Source organism: Aricia agestis, chromosome 7, assembly GCF_905147365.1.
Source record: "Aricia agestis chromosome 7, ilAriAges1.1, whole genome shotgun sequence".
Taxonomy (NCBI): domain Eukaryota; kingdom Metazoa; phylum Arthropoda; class Insecta; order Lepidoptera; family Lycaenidae; genus Aricia; species Aricia agestis.
Window position 1 is genome coordinate 8,700,501 of NC_056412.1, and position 18,563 is coordinate 8,719,063.

Genomic DNA, 18,563 nt, shown 5'->3' on the forward strand with positions numbered 1-18,563 from the left:
CCATATCTCTAGCAATCCTATAACTGAAGTGTCTTCCATGCGTGATTTGGGTGTTATAGTTGATAGCAAACTAGATTTTCGAGAACATAATATTATAAATAGTATAACATCTAAAGCCGCTAAAATGGCTGGTTTTGTAATACGACAGACCAAGTTTTTCAAAGATCCAGAAATACCGGTAATACTTTTTAACTGTTATGTTCGTTCCATTGTTGAATATAGTTCTCAAGTATGGAATCCATTTTATTATGCCCACATTTCGAGAATCGAGAAACTGCAAAAACACTTCTTGTATCATTTATGTTACTCTCTAAACTTTTTATGAAGCTCAATAATTAGCACACTTCAATTTAGTTTCACTGGAGCATAGACGTCGTATCTCCGATATTGTTTTTTTGCATAAATTAATTAACGGGAATTTAGACAGCATCCCACTTCTAAATAAGATCAATTTATCAGTTCCTCGACCGGGCAGCCGTACTCGAAATAGAAAAACCTTTGACATACCTGTACACCACACAAATTATGGACAAAACTCCACATTATACCGAATGTGTGCCTTATACAATAAGACCTGCGGTGAAATCGATATTTTTGGTACTTCTGTCTCATTATTCAAAGATAATTTATATAAAATTGTAAGCAAAGATTTAAGAAAAAGAAGAATTTAGCACCATTTTTGTAACTTAGATTTATTTTGCATGTAGTATTCACTTCAAGAAGGATGTACACTACTTTATGATACTAACTAACTTGTATTTAGAAATAAGTTGAAAATGTGTATTATCTAGTTTAGTGAATCAGTAAAAAAAATATCTGTTAAATCTATACCTCTAAGTTTGATTTTTACTAATAAATAAAAAAAATTGACTCTTCAAAATCGCAAAAAATTACTGCCCCGTACCCCACCAATCCACCGACCATAAAATAAATTTGAAAGGTCTATGATAAAATAAAAACGTAGAGGCAGAGACTCACTCTTCCTTAGGATATTAAAAAAATAATATTTTAATAATTAGATAGGCTCTACTTTGGAGGAGGAATCAGAGGACTACGTTACCTCGATTTACTGTATCTGTCTCTGTCACAATATAGGTACGTGCCGGCGCAGGGTGAAGCGTGATGGCAATAGTTTCTTCGTTTAAATTCTACTGCACCCGCGTTCCCTCTTATGGCTGCGTTTCCACCAGAGCTGAGTGAAAAAGGGAGATTTGCAAGACTATTCGTATTGTACACGATTTTCGAATTCCACGCGAGCGAAGCCGCGGGCAAAAGCTAGTTATCAATTAACCTACTATAATGAACCATTTTAGAACTAATACAAGGTGTAACAAAACTAAGTGATAATACTTTAGGATGTGTATGTATTCCTTGTAGAGAGTTCACTGTAAAGTCTGTCGAGTTAATAATTAATGTGGTTTATCTTCTGGCGTCTTCCTTGTATTGAAAAAAAAAATTTAACTATGTATGTTTAAACATAATAACTTAAACCAATTTTTATTATTGACTATTTATTATATTCAACACATTGCTTTAATTTTAACAAGCTTCACCAAATTATTTTATTGCAGTAATTAAACATTTCATCGCAATAAAACAGCGCTTAACTAAATGATTACCGTAAAAATCTAGTGTTAAATGAAAATACTTTAAATATCATTGTTTTTGTAAACAAAGCTAATTTCTATTATGTACCAAAGAGGAATTATTATACATGCGTAATGTATAATAATATGTCCATGGTATTGCATAAGTATTTTTGGCAATGTTTCGTTCTTTATGTACTAAATTAAATTTAATATTAAAGATTTCTATTTGCAATTAATTGATATCGCTGACTTCAGCTAGTGTGTTTATTTATTAATACAGGATTTGGAAAATAACAAAGATGAAGGAAGTATGTACACGTTATTCCTCAATGAACCGAACACAACAAACACATAACTTTTCACTGCTTTTCAATCGGATCGTAACCAAAAAATGTCAATACATAAACATTTGTAGCCCCATGACGCCGTTACAGCCCAAGTTTACGAGAGAACCCATAAAGAAACACATTACCTATTTTATCTGTCCTAAACCCAACAAAGAGATAAAGAGTTAACCTGTGTGTGTGACTGTGTAAATAAATTATTCTGTTCCGTGTAAAAACCACGTAAAAACCGATTCTTAGACGTAGTTTATTACTTAATGGAGTTTGTAAATACACGAATAAATTTTGCAATATCTTTATAGTTATATAGACGGCAGGTGCTCGACGGTGATCACACAGTTATATTAATTAACAAGATGTTAGTTAGGCATTCTTCAAGTTCCACAAGAATATCGGGTCGTAAGCCCCGTACCCGCGGTCACTATTTTAAAAAATTCGATTAATGATTTCGACAATACACGAATGAATTAAGTGTTGTTAAAGGGTCTACTGTGAAAACCTTTTTGGACTTGATTTAAATACTTTGTTGGTCGAAAACTCAAAAGAAGAAAAGGGATATTGCTTAATGCTTTTACAGAAGACTTACTGCAACTCGCAAGCAGTTGCCCAAGTGGAGCATACCTACGTCTTAATACTTATAGACCATTAAAAGACGATAAAATTAATACCAGCCACCGCAGTACTTAATACACCTTACACGTTGTGCAACGGGAATAAAAATGTTATATAAATATTTTTAAACGCCGTCAGATATAGTGACTTTATTTTTACCAGTGGCAACATTTCCTTGCTAATATAATGTCCGTTACTTCAGCAAGATGAGGATTTCGGTAAAATTTAACCTACTGGTCCTTGTAATTTGCGTGAAAACTAGAAAATCTAATTCGGCTACGGTATCATAATATTAATACGCGAAGGAAAAACTTTGTAACCCTTTTTACGAAAAATGGGGAAACATAGGTGCATGAAATTTTGCACAGTTATAGTTTATATGGTGAAGGAGTGCATCGAGCTAATATTATTTTGAAATTATGCTTTTATCATACATTTTTTTAACAAATAAAACATTACACACACTACAACACACACATGAGAAATGACAGATTTTTGAGTGACAAGCCTATACACACTCTTTTATTTATGGTTGAAGTATGTTGACGACAAGTTGACAAATTGAAAATGGATTATAGTTTTTTTATTGAATCTAAGATACTATTAGACAATGCTTACACGGCCAGTCTGAGATCAGCTAAGTCCCGGAGACAAGAGTTAAAAAAAATGATAAAGTTAATATTTTTTACAAAATATAAGTAGGTAGGAGTCCTAATGTCGTTGAAACTAAGGTCGAATTTCGACCATTGGGCGATCTCTAGTCTTAATAAATGAGAATATAACGAACAAGATTTCTTTATTCCTAGATATTTTGAGGCAACATTTTAGAGTATTTCGAGGGGTACCTACAAAAAACTTTGTTTGTCTCGTGATGCGTTGTGGAGATATTTAAAATCTTAAGAACAGTAGGAGTGAACATTTCACTAAGTATTTCTTAAAGAAGACTGTTCGGTGCAGATCTACAACACTCAACTACAGAATCATAAAATCTAATTGAGCATATTTATTAAGTAAAAAGTAAGCGAAAAGTGAATTTCGTTAACATCTGCAGCTGATGTAATGTAACGATACTAACGGATGCATGTAAGGCATTATATTACAAAAGCAGCAGAGGTGCGTAGTTGCGTACCCTTAGAATTAAGAGCTCTACAAAGTACAATACAAAGTGCAATCCTTTGATGTTGTAAATCTATGGTTTATCTATGGTACAGTTGACGCGTATATACGTCCATGTGCTGTAAATCACGACACATCGGATCGCGTCGGGAGGGTTTACACTTTATAGCTGTCTTGTAGCGGGCCCGGGCCTGACGCTTAGTTTCCTTAAACTGGACCTTATTTACACTTTTGGGTACCCGAAGACTATAGTATGCTCTGAAACTCTAGCAGCATTCTGCGTAGCGTATTTGACGAGATTTGATACATTAACGAGATGTCTGGAACCACTATAAAGTATATTGTTCGATTTTCAGAACACACCTACATTTTTAATTATTATCATAATATCATCCTGTGTCATAGTTAATTACAAGGCTTTATCGTTTCTTTTTTATATTTTAAGCAATAATCATTATGAGGTAATGAAATAAAAAAGGAGCGTAGCAATGTCGATGGACCCCCGATGGCGCGATATCTATACGGTATATATAAAACTGACTGACATGGTGATCTATCAACGCACAGCCCAAATTACTGGACGGATCGGGCTAAAATTTTGCATGCAGGTAGATGTTATGACGAATGCATCCGCTAAGAAAGGATTTTGATAAATTCCAACCCCAAGGGGTTAAAATAGGGGATGAAAGTTTGTATATAATAATACTTCTTAACGCGAGCGAAGCCGTGGGAAAAAGCTCGTTAAAAATACAACCTTTATGAATCTCATTATTTTGAGTGAGAAAACGCGTCACTAACGGCGAAATAATTAGGTCCACCAATAAACATTAATTACTAAACAAAACATAATAACGGCGAGCGACACCCTGGAGAAATTAAATATAGCTTTAAAGCATTATGGAAACAATAAACATAAAAGCATCGGCATGCGTATGTGATTGCTGGGAATTACCTCTGATTAAAAGTGGTCTTCATTAACTAATTTAACTATTATCGTACACAGTACTACGCAGAAGCTGGTAGACATGTCGAAATATAATAGTCAGAATTCTGATTCTAGAGCGCATAATTGGATCATTGTTCTGGGATTTGGGAACAGTTTTGACTTATGTAGATCTGAGAATTTATTTAATTTCTCTCTGAACTGATAAGTGTTAAAATCATGACGTCTATCCTAGATCTGTCTCACGACTGTAATGTCAATTTCATAAGATAGTTTTGTGCCTCTTGGATTATTTTAGTCTTGAAAATTTTCTTCATAGTTTGGATTTCAGTCTATGAGATGATATTTGTGATTCTCCTTGACAGTTTAGTCACAATATAGCAATATTATGTCATATTGCTATACTGTGGTTTAGTTTAAGGGACTTTTTGTTCCAAGTGTTCGTATTTATGTTATATGTATTCTGAATTTCTTGAGAGAACTTCTCCATAGGTATAATATTTGAGTATTCATATCAACCTTTGTCAATGTAGCGCGCAAAATGCTATGTACTAATTAAACTATTGTCACATTCAACTGTGCCACCAGCCATCTTGTTAAAACAGTTTCGCCGCCTGAAATTCCACTTAATTTAGTGCTATACTTATTAGCTGTCGAGCGACCAATTAACTGCCTACTGCAGTCGTAAATACATTGCGAATTGAGAGCGAAGAATTTATTAATTGGAAGCCTTCGGTTCACGCTCGAGTAGTCGGATATACCGACATAGCCAAGTAGCTACAGGCAGTAACAGTACTCAGAAGAAATTATTTATTTATTTAAATCAGGCTACGTAGGTAATATCTGAATTTGTATTTGTGTAATGTGAAAGTTGAAACCCTACTCCTACTTCTGTTGCCGACTAGCTAACGCGTAGCTAAGTTCTAACTTCAAACTATGGTCTAGGTTCTAACTTCAAACTACTTAGGTAGACCTACGATTTTACCTACACGTATTTATTCCTCTGCTAATTAATAAAATGCTGCCATACTTTTTTTGCGCTATATTTCCGAAAACATACATGCATACACGTGTTGAGAATTCTTTATTTTCTACGATCTGTGGTTAACGCGGCCATGTACGCGGTACGCCGGCCGGAGCGACGGCCATTTTATTGCGCGCCGACGGCAGGGCGGGGCCTCAGATAACAAAAACACGTCGAGTTTCGGCCTTTACCTGTGTATTATCCGTAGAATTTTTTACGCGATATCTTCTTTAGAAATCGAAAGGCGTTGCATGTTTTGACGGCCCCTGATGCATGGCCTTCTGGGATCTTGCACGGCAGTAATTCATTATTCTCCTTTGTGCTATCATGAGGTGCTAAAATTCTCAAAGAATCTCATTAAGCCAATTATCTTTACATTTTTACCGACAATTGTAAAATGTCAGGTTTAACAATCAGTTAGCAGTTAGTACCTACCTAGGGGGTAACTAAAGTACAGTTCATTTAATAAAATTTAAATATCTTATTAAAACCTAAGCGAATAGATAATAATAATTCATTTAATTTTAAACCAACATTTAATATTATCTTTATAGTATCTATTGGCCGCTGTTAAGCATGTGTGTATTAACTCACATTTTTTTATTGAATTATGAATGCAGTCTTGTTCTAAATAATCTAATAACATAAAACTTCTTATTTCATTCATAACTCAAAACGTATTTTTTGTGGCATACTACACAAATGCATTAGGAAAGAACATGTGCTTAAAACAAATAAATGATTTATTGAAAGTCCGGTAGAAAACTACATTGGATAATCAGTAATTGACAATTGTACAACTTTACTCATAACTATTATAAACTATAGGATACCAACCTAGGTGGTCATAGGTTGTAGCACCTTCAGGGCATATGTCGGTGGTATACAGGATGGTAAGTAAGTAGGTACTAATAATAATTTTAAGCTGAAGGTACCTAGTATAATTTGTATGTACCATCAAGGGAATTGATTCCTATGCAGTTGACGGACCTACGTCATGTGGTCGGCTTATGTCAATTCAATGTTAGCTGTGATCGGTCGGATGGGTTTGAATTAACGCGACCAAATTACGTAGGTCCGCCATCTGCCTAGGAATCAATTTCTTTGATAGCATTATATATTACGTGCATTTTTAGTTTTACTTTTAAGCAGTTTTTATCAGGAAAGTTTAGATAATGCAGCCGCAACAATATTATAACAATAATGCCCGATTGTATTTAACATTTAATTAGGTACTTACTGCTTATATACTTAATATAAATTATTACCTAATTATAATTATTTTAACTTTTAATTACTTTAGTGCACTGTACCTTTTTTTTTTTTTTTTTTTTTCGTTGGGGGAATGCTGCCGTAGCGATTTATAACATCTACTTATAGTACCTATCTATTTATTTTTGTCATTGATGCTCCTAAAATTATTAGGTACACGTACAACAATAGCAATATTATAATAAAATATTTATTGCGCCATAAAATCGCAATCAATAGGATTAAAAAAGATAAAAATAAGTAGATAAGTTTGCGATAATTGTATTCCTATATTTTTAATTTGCCGACGTAGCGTAGGCCGTAGCACGTAATATGTAGAGGGTCTACGCCAAAAAAATATTATTTTGCAAACATACGACCTCTGTGGCTCAGTGGTGAGCGCGTTGGTAGCTCAAGCCGGGGGTCGCGGGTTCGAATCCCGCCGACGGAACAAATGTTTTCAATGTTCTCGGGTCTGGATGTGTATTAAATATGTGTATGATATACTAAAAATCTTAAATATATGTATGGTATAAAAGTATTAAATATATTTCCGTTGTCCTTTAGGTACTTAGCACGGGGCCAGACTGACGTGGTGTGAAGCGTCCATAGATATTATATTATACATACTTAATAATATGAATGTATTGAATATTTATTATTATAATATTTCGCAAATTATAATATTAGTATGGACTAATATTATAAATGAAGAATATACGCGAAAAACAATGAATGTCTTTTTTGTGAAACTGACTTTTTAATGCCATCTTTTTTTTATGAAATAAGGGGGGCAAACTTGCAAACGGGTCACCTGATGGAAAGCAACTTCCGTCGCCCATGGACACTCGCAGCATCAGAAGAGCTGCAGGTGCGTTGCCGGCCTTTTAAGAGGGAATAGGGTAATAGGGTGGGGTAGGGATGAGAAGGGAAGGGAATAGGGGAGGGTAGGGAAGGGAATAGGGTAGGGGATCGGGCCTCCAGTAAACTCACTCACTCGGCGAAACACAGCGCAACCGCTGTTTCGCGCCGGTTTTCTGTGAGAACGTGGTATTTCTCCGGTCAAGCCGGCCCATTCGTGCCGAAGCATGGCTCTCCCACGTCTAAATCTGTTAGCTTTTTAGGGAAACATTATATTACAAAAATTAGAATTGGGTAAAATCATCGCAGTCAACTGTTACAGTTGTATAAGTATTTTGTTTGTCCATGGCAAGATACGGATTCTGAACCATAGGTAACTTAAAACTTATTTAAAAAACAAATCAAGTTTTAGAAGTACAGGCAAAGCATATTATTATGTTAACATAGTAATATAATAATAAATTTTCAATATATTTTCACTTATAAGAGTTTAAAATGAAAGAAATATATATTTTTTCAAACTATATAAAACGGTTTTTCTCTTAATTGTACTTTTTTACCGACTTCCAAAAAGGAGGAGGTAATACGTTCGGCTGTATAGTATCTTTTTTTTTGTATGTTCAACGATAACTCAGCCGTTTGTGATCCGATTTTCAAAACTATTTTTGTGTTGTATAGGGTATAGCTCGAATTTGGTGCCATGTTAACAAAAGTGGTGATCTAATGATGGGATCCTGGAGGAATCGAGGGGACTCCTTGAAATTTGTATGGAGACATATAGTGATTTCAATTTTTTCTGAAGCATTCGAGGTAAATGCTACCAAGTACGTATCGTACCACGTTACCGCACTGTTCCACGTTGACGACGTCGTGACGTGGAGATGTGGAAAAGCCCTAAGTACGAATATGTTTTGGATAAGGACTTGGGGACCCCCATTTTTTTCAACGCAAGCTGTCGGAGGTTCACCTAGACCACTTTGGCAATCAATGATGTAATACCTACGTCGTCGCACCGTAGGGCTAAATATGAAAATCTTCTAAGGCTGTAAAATGTTACAGAGCACATAAAGTTATCCAATTGCAAACTAAATATTACTAACGTATTCTTATTAAGTGCTTTTAATAAAATATGTCTTCAATGTTCAGTGGCTGGGGCAAGACCAAAATTTGATGTGGGCAAGATATAAGATATAATAATACCTAACTATTATGTTTTGCGAGGCTCCTTGATGAATTACGCAAGAGGACGGATTTTGTTGAGATAAAACATTTTTTGTACTCAAATCTTTATTATTTATCAATACTCGTAAATCCTAAAAAAATCCTCGTGGCCAAGGGCCCGAGGCCGTGAACGGTGGCCCACGTCGCCACGCTTTACGCTGCCTCTGTTCATGTTATTATGACGACGATGGTTCAATCATCTTACAAAGTTCTATGCGATTAATATTATAATTAAGATAAAAACCATTACAGGATAAAAACTACCTCGTATAGTCGACAATATTAATCTTATTCTCCAGTTAATCGAAACAAAAGCGACGTATATATGTCAGCCCATCGCGGGATATAAATCAGGAGACGCTAACGGCCGCCCGGGGACTCCCCGCCCGCGACAAATGGCCGCCGGGGACTTCCCCGACAACCCCAAAACATGATGTGAATGTTAACACTGCTTTAAGTATTCAAATTTGAAATATAGTTTAAAATTGATAGGATGGGGTAACAGATAGATGTAAGCTGAGATTTGTAGCAATTCAAATGATTTCTTGGCAGGACAGAATATTACTAGAGCCGTTTGGATTTTGAAGAAGGATTTTGTCTACTATATTTTAGAAAAAAGTAATTTTGGAGAATAGACAAATAAGAGGTAGGTATTTTAAATATGGTTGCTGAAACTAGACCTAGTCTCTTTAAAAACTTATTCCAGATCTAGATCTCCCTTTAATTTAAGGTCTAAAGTCTACTCCATCTTGTCTGACTAATAGCAGAATCAAAACATGGATCTATCTAGTACCTACCTATACTGATGGTAAGTTTTTCAATGAGACGTTTTTGACTGTCAAGTCACTTTTCTAATTTATTATCCTATTAGATGAAACAAGGACATTGATAAGTATTGCTAAGTACCCAAGCAGCAAAACAGTCGAATAAGGATTTTTTTACTCAGCCTTTAATCGTATAAGAGCCGGGTAACCGTTCATAAAACACCCATTTATCGTATAATAGCGGTTATCTCGACTATTTGGCAATATTTGCTAATGTGTGCTTTAAGGACGTCGAATAAACGTTTACAGCACTATGTTTTAGCCCTTTTACTCCACTTTTTAGCAGATGCTGAATTAATATGGCTAAAATACTCGTTATTCGATTGTTTGATCTATAACAGTCGTATAATAGCTGTAGAATTGATGATTCGCTGAATTGGGTGCTTTTATACAGCCGTTACTCAGCTATCTTTTATGTTTCTATAAATGCTCTATAAACGCAATCGTATTGCTTATGGCAATATTGCTGCTGTTACTGCGCGCTTATAGACTAACTCTTATAGTAGAATTAAAAACGTTCGTATAGGTGTTGTAGTGTAATTAAGAGCTGTTATACGATATTTACGAAGCGAACCCTAAATTCTGTTATCATGGCGACACCTTGTGCTATAAATGTGGTGACCAGCACTCTTACTCGACTTTTAATGGAATAAGTTAGCTGTAACTGCAACTAGATTATCAATATGGACAATGGCAGTAAAAAAATATATTTTAAGTATGTTTAATTATATAAATTAGTCTTCAAATTTAAGAAAATAGGCAGCGCATGAATGTTTATGTAAAAATGCCTTTGGGTTTATCAATAAAGCTTGTTGCGCATGATGTTTTGGAGTAACTACATGAACAGTAAAAATAATCACATATTGATTTCTCAAAAACTTGATAATATAGATAAGGATTGAGATGTAGTTTAATAACTTAAATTGTTTTACATTAAATTTATGTAGCACACAAGCTCGCACTCTTTACAGCACTAATTTGTCGAGTAAAATCATTCTATTCGCTGTTATAGAACTAAAAAGGAGAATAAAAGCAATTCGTCTGCTATAATAGCACACTTTATCTGTCTAATAGCAAATCAATTGCGTTTATTGAACTAAATATCCTATATACGCATTTTGGTTGTTCTTAAAACACACTTAGTGTTTTCTACCACTTTTACTCAAATCTTACAGCATCTTTTTGTTGCTTACTCAGCGCTTATTCCACTTCAATAGGACTTTAGTCTGAATAAAATGCGCCTTTTTCGCGTTGAGTAAACGTTTACAGCACTTTTACTCGACTGTTTTAAGAACTTTTATAGAACTTAAAGCGAAAACAAAAACGTGCTCTCGACCATTATAGCACGTCCATTTGCTGCTTGGGTACTCACATACGGTTTCGCTCGATAGTTTTACCAGAGTAGACAGAATGATGTTTTACTCCGAATCGAAGGAAATGACATATTTGACATATTTAATTCCATCGAGCCGGCTTTGAGCGAGCCTTCGAGATGTCAGTTTTGCGGTCCACACGGTGGTTTGGAGTAAAACTATCGAGCAAAACCGCATGTCAGTACTTAGCATAAAACATTATGGATCTTTTAATAGTGAGTTTACCTAATTAATAAAGTTGACCGCAGATTACTAAATAGTTGCTACGGGTATCTCTCTCTTGCATTATAAACACATTTGACCTTTACACTTTGGAGATAACGTTTACCCAACAAAGTTCACTTCCATCGCGGCAATTCGTCATGACGCGCATTAGTTTGGCCGAAGTGAACTCCTTGGAAGCGAAACAATTCGAGTGGGTGTTTAGGAATGTGATAGAACACCACGAAGCCGCAGCAAGGCGGGTTCAGAACGAGCGGCCTTTTCAAACCGTGCCGGACCTGTGTGCCGCGTTCCACAAATATTTGGATGATATCCCCGTAGAAGGTAAATATTTATGATCATGTTAATTTATGACTCAAACTTAATAGCATTATAACTTGGAGCGCTATTAGGATGAATATTATAAGAGATTATTATACAAAACAAAGACATGGCATTTGGAAGTTCATTACAATTTTATGTTTTCAAAGATGAAGGAAAAATAAATGCTTAAGTATAATTAAATCATTTAGAATTTTAGAAGGTATATTTTTAGATTTATAATGTAATTACGATTTACGATAGGTACCTTCTATAATACCAGCTGCCCCCCCCTCGGTACGCCCATGCCTCCAAGAACACAAGAAAATAATATGGTTTACCTGTTTGATAAATAATAATTATGATTTCTTTATTTTTTTTTAGAAAAGCTTCTCATACTGAAATTGCACCCTGACCTGGCTGGTCGTTTGGCTGCTCAGGGCGAGCTCACTGTTGAGTCGTCGAGAGAGCAACAGAGCGCTGGCCTCGACAACTTAACTAAAGAACAGAAAGCCATTATTGATACATCCAATGGAAGGTAAAAATAAAGTGGTACTCGCTTTCTGTCAGTGACTTTATTAGGCCTTAACAAATCATTAGGTAGATAAGTATTGAAATGTAATTAACTCTTTAGGGTGGGTTGCAACTTGCACCAGAGGTGTGGTTAAAGTTAAAGTTATGGTCAAAGTTCCCCCACAGCAGCGCCCCCGCCCACGTTCTTATAAAGCCTTGTCGGACCAGCAACGTCTTCTGTCAAATTCTGTGGTCAAAGTTAAGGTTAAAGTTAAATTAGCCTTAACTATAACCATAACTTTAACTTCAACAACCCAACCTTTAGAATGCTCAATTAATAAAGTTGTTAGCTAAGTACTAAATAGGAATGGATTAAGTCAAATATCTTTTAATTTTTCAACACAAATAATAATTACTGTTGGCGATTTCTGTTTTTGGCGACAATTAACAATGGCATGTATTTAAATCAATATCTGTATATTCCCTTTTTTCGATCAAAGTATTTGAAAGTTTCACCAAAAATACTGACTTGCACACTAATTATGCACCCTAAATAATGCGAATTAAGCATACCTACTTTTTAAAGTTATTTGCAAAACTGTTTTACTGAACGAATAACTATTATTAAAATGGTAGATCTAACAATTCCTAAGTTCAACAAACATACTACAACTTTTTAAAGGAAAACCATCACCTAAATTACTTTTAGAAACATCATTTATTCTAAATAAAACCCAATTTAATTTGTTATGTTCATATTATTAAGAACACATAAAAATCATCAAGTGCTAACTTTACATGGACTGAACTTTGGCACACTGAATCGTAACTCAGTTTATAAACAATAATCAACAATCAGCAAAGAGCCAGTCGGATTCGCGCACAAAGGGTTCCTTACCGACATATTTTTACGTTACGTGGAAGAGCCATGCTTCGGCACGAATGGGCCGACTCGACCGGAGAAATACCACGTTCTCACAGAAAACCGGCGTGAAACAGCGCTTGCGCTGTGTTTCGCCGAGTGAGTGAGTTTACCGGAGGCCCAATCCCCTACCCTCCTCTATTCCCGTCCCTACCCTCCCCTGTTACCCTATTTCCTCTTAAAAGGCCGGCAACGCACTTGCAGCTCTTCTGATGCTGCGAGTGTCCATAGGCGACGGAAGATGCTTTCAGGTGACCCGTTTGCTCGTTTGCCCCCTTATTTCATAAAAAAAAGAATATTGCAAAATAATTAAGCCTCCGGCTTAGGAATTGCACTCTAGGGGTTGATAAGCTACTAAAGAAAAAAAAAAGAAAAAACAACTGGCTTAAATCATGAGTCGACGGAGTTCACATAAAAATAACCACGATGGTTAAGGCGGGAGTTACGCTGCGCTACGCTCCCGCCTTAGCCATCTAACCTAGCCCAATCAAGTCGTATTGGGCCAACATTGCTATTAATTATCTAAGAATCATTAATAAATTATTAACCCATACAATTACAATACAGTAGTGAATTTTAATAATTTTTCTGAATTTTAATCAAGAAACCTTGAATTATATAGTATTGGAAAGATAAAATCTTTCACCATATCTCATCATAATTACCAAAAATCTTTGTCGCTTACACAAAGAGTAAAGAGCGAGCGCAAAGGAGTGAGTGCAGCGTTAGATGAGAAGGCCCCAACATGTTTTTCAGTAAAACAAAGAAACAAAAAGAAAATAAAGTTAAGTTAAAAATATTTTAGTTGCACGATTTGTCAATTTCTTGATAATAGAAATTTATTTTATTGTGGTAGGTACACCTTTCGATATCGTTTTAGAAATTCTGTTGTAAGATTGTCCAATTTAGAGTGCTAGTTAGTATTTTTGATAAACAATTTAAATTTTCGTTTTACAAATAATATATCCGATATAAGAACCATATTTTTTAGCGTGAATTCGGTTATAAAGGTCGTCTCATTTTGTATGATGTTTTAGTTTTTTTGAAGGACATGTTCAGTTTATCAATTGTGTTTTTTGATCAGCATTAGTTTTTCTGGTATGCATAATGTGCTGAAAAATTATTCTGATGTGCATTTAATAATATCCCATTAACAATCCAAATGTGATAAGAGCGACATCTATATTCAAATTTTGTCAATTTCTGAACTAGCGCCATCTATGTGTCTTTTATAAAATGATTACTCACTGTTCATGTCAAGAGCATAACGTAGTTAGAAGATACGCCACTAGATGGCGCTAAAGATATAGTTGAAATTGAAAATTATTCGTAGGTTGAAAATAAGATTTTAGGCTAATTATAATAATTGATAATACTATACTTATTATCAATTACGGTATATTATTAATATACTCTAATAATAATTTCCATAATATTTATTTTAATATAAGTAAGTAATATATTTTTAAAACCAGTCTATTTTTGTACAAATTTTGCTTTGCTTTCAGATACAAAACCAAGTTTGGCTTTCCATTTATTATTTGTGCAAGAGAAAACAAAGTTCAGGCAATAATAGAGGGACTGCAAAAAAGATACATCAATACGAAGGAAGAGGAAATCGAAATTGGAATAAACGAGGTCAAAAAAATCTGCAGACTCCGTATATTGGACATAGTCAAGAGTTGAAGTGTATATTTTCGCTATGATATTAATGGTTAAAAATTCATGGTTACATTATTTATTTTTCGAATATTATTTTAAACAACTATTTGAAAATACTCTATAAATATTCACTGTACTGCCTGAAGGCTAGAAAAAAATTGTTAGACTGTAATAAAGTTTATTAAAAATACATGAGGAATTTACATTATAATTGTCCCAGAGACTTCTCCATGACCGCGTGTGGTTGGCCGGATACCTCACAGAACTCAGGTGTGTTGAGGATATCTTCAAAACCGATGTCGAGGTATCGACCCGTGAACACATCATGTTGTAAATTGGAGCTCGGCAGGAATGGAAGGTGTCCAACCTGTTGACAGTAAAATAATTTATTAAAACAAATGTAACATTAAATTATTTAATACAAAATATTGTCTAAAATAATACACTATAATAAACTTTATATAAGCCAATGTTAGTTTAGTTCATCATAATATTTATTACTAATTGTCATATTTTATTTAAAATATTTTAATGTTATGTTATGTTTTTCATATAATATTTTATATCAAAACGTATTTATAATATTTATTCTGTGTATATATTTTACCTGGCTTGAGAATTTCCTCTCCATGGCGAGTCTCATTGGAGCATGTAGTCCCTGAATGTTCCTCAACATTGCCATGTTCATTTTTTCTTCATTGCGATGGAACTGGAAAGTTATGAAGCAATAATTATAAAAGGGAAATAATAAAACGAGCAAATAAAAAATTACTTTGCGACTGATGATGAACATACTGTTTTATTAACATGAGCAGCATTAATTTGACTAAGCGAAAAATAGACTAAACTAACGGCTAATATTGATTTATAATAAAATCCAGAATGGGCTTACAAAAAGTGGATTGCGATTAATCTATTTCAGATATTAAAATTCTATCCGAGCGACTGTATTACTTTAGTGAGTGACTGAAAATACATAGCGGGCAACTTCAATATTAAATATAGATTCATTTTTTCTAAGTGAGCTTATTTATTACGAGCTACTAAAAAGTTCACTTTGAGTAAACTTTTGTGAGCTGCTTTATTAATGATAATTGGTTACTGATATTCTATTTGAGACTTTATATTTTGATACGTGTTTTAATGAAAACTAGATATTGTTAAATGCGTGCGAATTCAAATGGGGGCGGAGCGACGAATCGTTGCAGTCAGGTGATTTGGACTGCGGACCAATACGACTTTTTTGGGTTTGTCTCGGGACCTTCTGGCAGGATTTTTGAAAATTGTCCAGGTTAAATCTGGACACTTTTGTTGAGAGAAATTCAATTTTTTATTCATGCAGCAATAAACGAAAGATAAACCCTCGCGAAGCAAACACACGGATTCTTCTCTGATTAAAATCAAGTATGATTTCAAGGATTTGAGTTAAACAGATTTTTACTAATTCTTGTTGGAAAAGAAAGATATTAGCAAAAATTGGCAAGACATAATCGTAATACAAGAGGTGTCCAGGAAAATAACCAAATTTCGGTATAATGTCCTGGATTTTTGTTGTGCTTGACCAGCAACGGCAATTTAGGTGATGAGAGCCCATATCTATATCTTATATCATAAAGTTAATATGTACGAGCTGTCAAACGAAACCGAAATTAGTTTCATCTGTGTGTAAAAATATGTCTATGTATACACTTACAGTTAGTATGATTGAACATGATTTCTATGAGATTAAATAGTTAACGTGCGGCATGTGCCGACTGGACGTCAAAAAAAGAGTGCTGCTGTCATGTATCACACGTCTCTTTTTACCACGCAGTATTACTGATAGTGACATCTCTCTTGCTCAGGCCCTTGTTTCTCTATTCTCTATCTATATCTTACCATCAAAGAAATTCATTTCTTCATCATTTGGTCAGTTTATGTCAAATCAATGTAAGCTATGATCTGTCCACTAGGTTTGACAAACCGCGACCAATATACGTAGGTCTACCATCTGCCCATGAATCAACTTCTCTGATAGATCTGATCAATATCATAAAAAACAAAATAATGAGCAAACTACTAGCAGTAAATGTAGTACCTACTTACATTTTGCTCAGACATTTGTAAGGGATGAGACATTCCCAACTTGTTCTTGGTCGCTCCAATGCCTGCTACCATTGGGCTTGGGACGCCAAAAGGCCCCTCTTGAACAGGCACGTTACCAGCATGTCCTGGCTTGACTTTAAGTGATGGTAATCCGAAACTCTGTAAACAAACAATCAGAAATATTAGTATAGTGTTACGTTAGGTATAGTTGAAACAACAGTTTCTGTTCTACCGGTGAAGAATACTTCGAAGTTGGACAACATACCATTATGACTTCTATAACGTTCTGCTTTGCAAAGTATAAGCAAAGTTGTTAGAATATTGCTTATTTTGAGATAGATAATCCTGTTTTATGTTACAAATTATTAGTTTTTCTATATAAGTAGATCGTTAGTCGGCACTTTGTTAGAAAAAAATTCGTGTTTGCAGTTTGCACTTTGCTGATGATAAATTGTCAAATCATGACATTTGACATTTACCCTACGTTCCAGATGACGTTGAAACGCTAACGCTCAAGACTGTAGTTTTTCCCGTTCCACTAGCATGTGAGCGTCAGTGATACAAACCCAAGTGGAACGGATTATGGATCGTTTTGAGCGTTTTGAGAAAAGTTTAAAAAAAGAACTATAATTTTTTTTTATACATAGGTACATTGAACCGAACTTGGATATTACGATCCTTTTCTTCAAGTCGTAAATAAAAGTAATTGTTTATAGTTACATTTATTTTACAAATAAAATACATAATATTATATTTGTTTCGTTTTTAGTATTACATTTTTTCATATTTTAATATAGTTAAACTTTTATTACTTATGTATATGTATTTGAGTTTTCACATTGAATCATATTTTAATAACAAAACCACATACGTTGAATATTGACTATTGTCACATATTATAAACGTTAGGTAACAATACCGCGTAATGCTTAGTCAAGTACGAGGTCAACAGGTATAGGAGAGATGAAAATTAGTATTATATTTTATAAGAAATCATTTGACCTTTCATTTAAAACAATTTATTTTCCAATCAAAATATTTCATTAAATGTTATTTCATTTAATATACATATTTCAATTAAAATATTATTTGTAATGAAATAATATAAAGTTTTTTGTCTCTACTCTGTCGTGAAAACTTTCCGAACATGGCTTTCGCGATATAGTTACGTTAAAATTAAAAAAAAAACTAGAACGCCCACTTTGACCCATCTTCGTCAAGGGTCGTTTTGAGCGAAAATGATGACGTCATGAGTGACGTCATAGCCGCGATTTAGACGACCCCGGTCGCCAAAGGGAACGGCAGAAGGGGACGTTTTGAGCGTTTTAGTCAAAATTAACGTCATCTGGAACGCAGCCTTAGTTTCACAACTGAGACTGACATTTATCTTATTTTTTTGAATATGGCTGTTGGTCATATAAACCATTGCCATGTCAAGTAAAATGGCGGGAAATAAAATTTTCGAAGTTTACAACATTTTTCCATATTATTATCGACAAGACGCAAGTCTAGTAAAAACCTGAAAAAGTTGTCAGTAAAGTCAATGAGTAAAGTTTAGTAAAGTGGCAGAAACTTGACTAAGACATGCGCTGGAGTAACACATGCTACGTTTCTTGAAGTTGTATTTAGTCTTGCACAGTGCCCACACTTGGGCATGACAACGAATAATATATTATCTACCAATATAAAAATACGAAAAAA

At 34.5% G+C, this 18,563-nt stretch overlaps 2 protein-coding genes across 2 annotated transcripts; one reads left to right on the top strand and one right to left on the bottom strand.

The window, feature by feature from the left end:
- Positions 1–11,479: 11,479 nt before the first annotated feature.
- Positions 11,480–14,940, top strand: LOC121728903 (2-oxo-4-hydroxy-4-carboxy-5-ureidoimidazoline decarboxylase-like). Its single transcript, XM_042117225.1, has 3 exons — positions 11,480–11,704; positions 12,065–12,218; positions 14,624–14,940. The coding sequence occupies exons 1-3, from the start codon at positions 11,521–11,523 to the stop codon at positions 14,799–14,801; spliced, it is 516 nt and encodes a 171-aa protein (XP_041973159.1). The 5' UTR covers positions 11,480–11,520; the 3' UTR covers positions 14,802–14,940.
- Positions 14,941–14,943: 3 nt separating this feature from the next.
- Positions 14,944–17,309, bottom strand: LOC121728902 (proteasome maturation protein). The gene is made up of 4 exons (XM_042117224.1): positions 17,128–17,309; positions 16,863–17,021; positions 15,385–15,486; positions 14,944–15,144 (listed from the first exon to the last, which is right to left on the bottom strand). The coding sequence occupies exons 1-4, from the start codon at positions 17,128–17,130 to the stop codon at positions 14,983–14,985; spliced, it is 426 nt and encodes a 141-aa protein (XP_041973158.1). The 5' UTR covers positions 17,131–17,309; the 3' UTR covers positions 14,944–14,982.
- Positions 17,310–18,563: the final 1,254 nt, after the last annotated feature.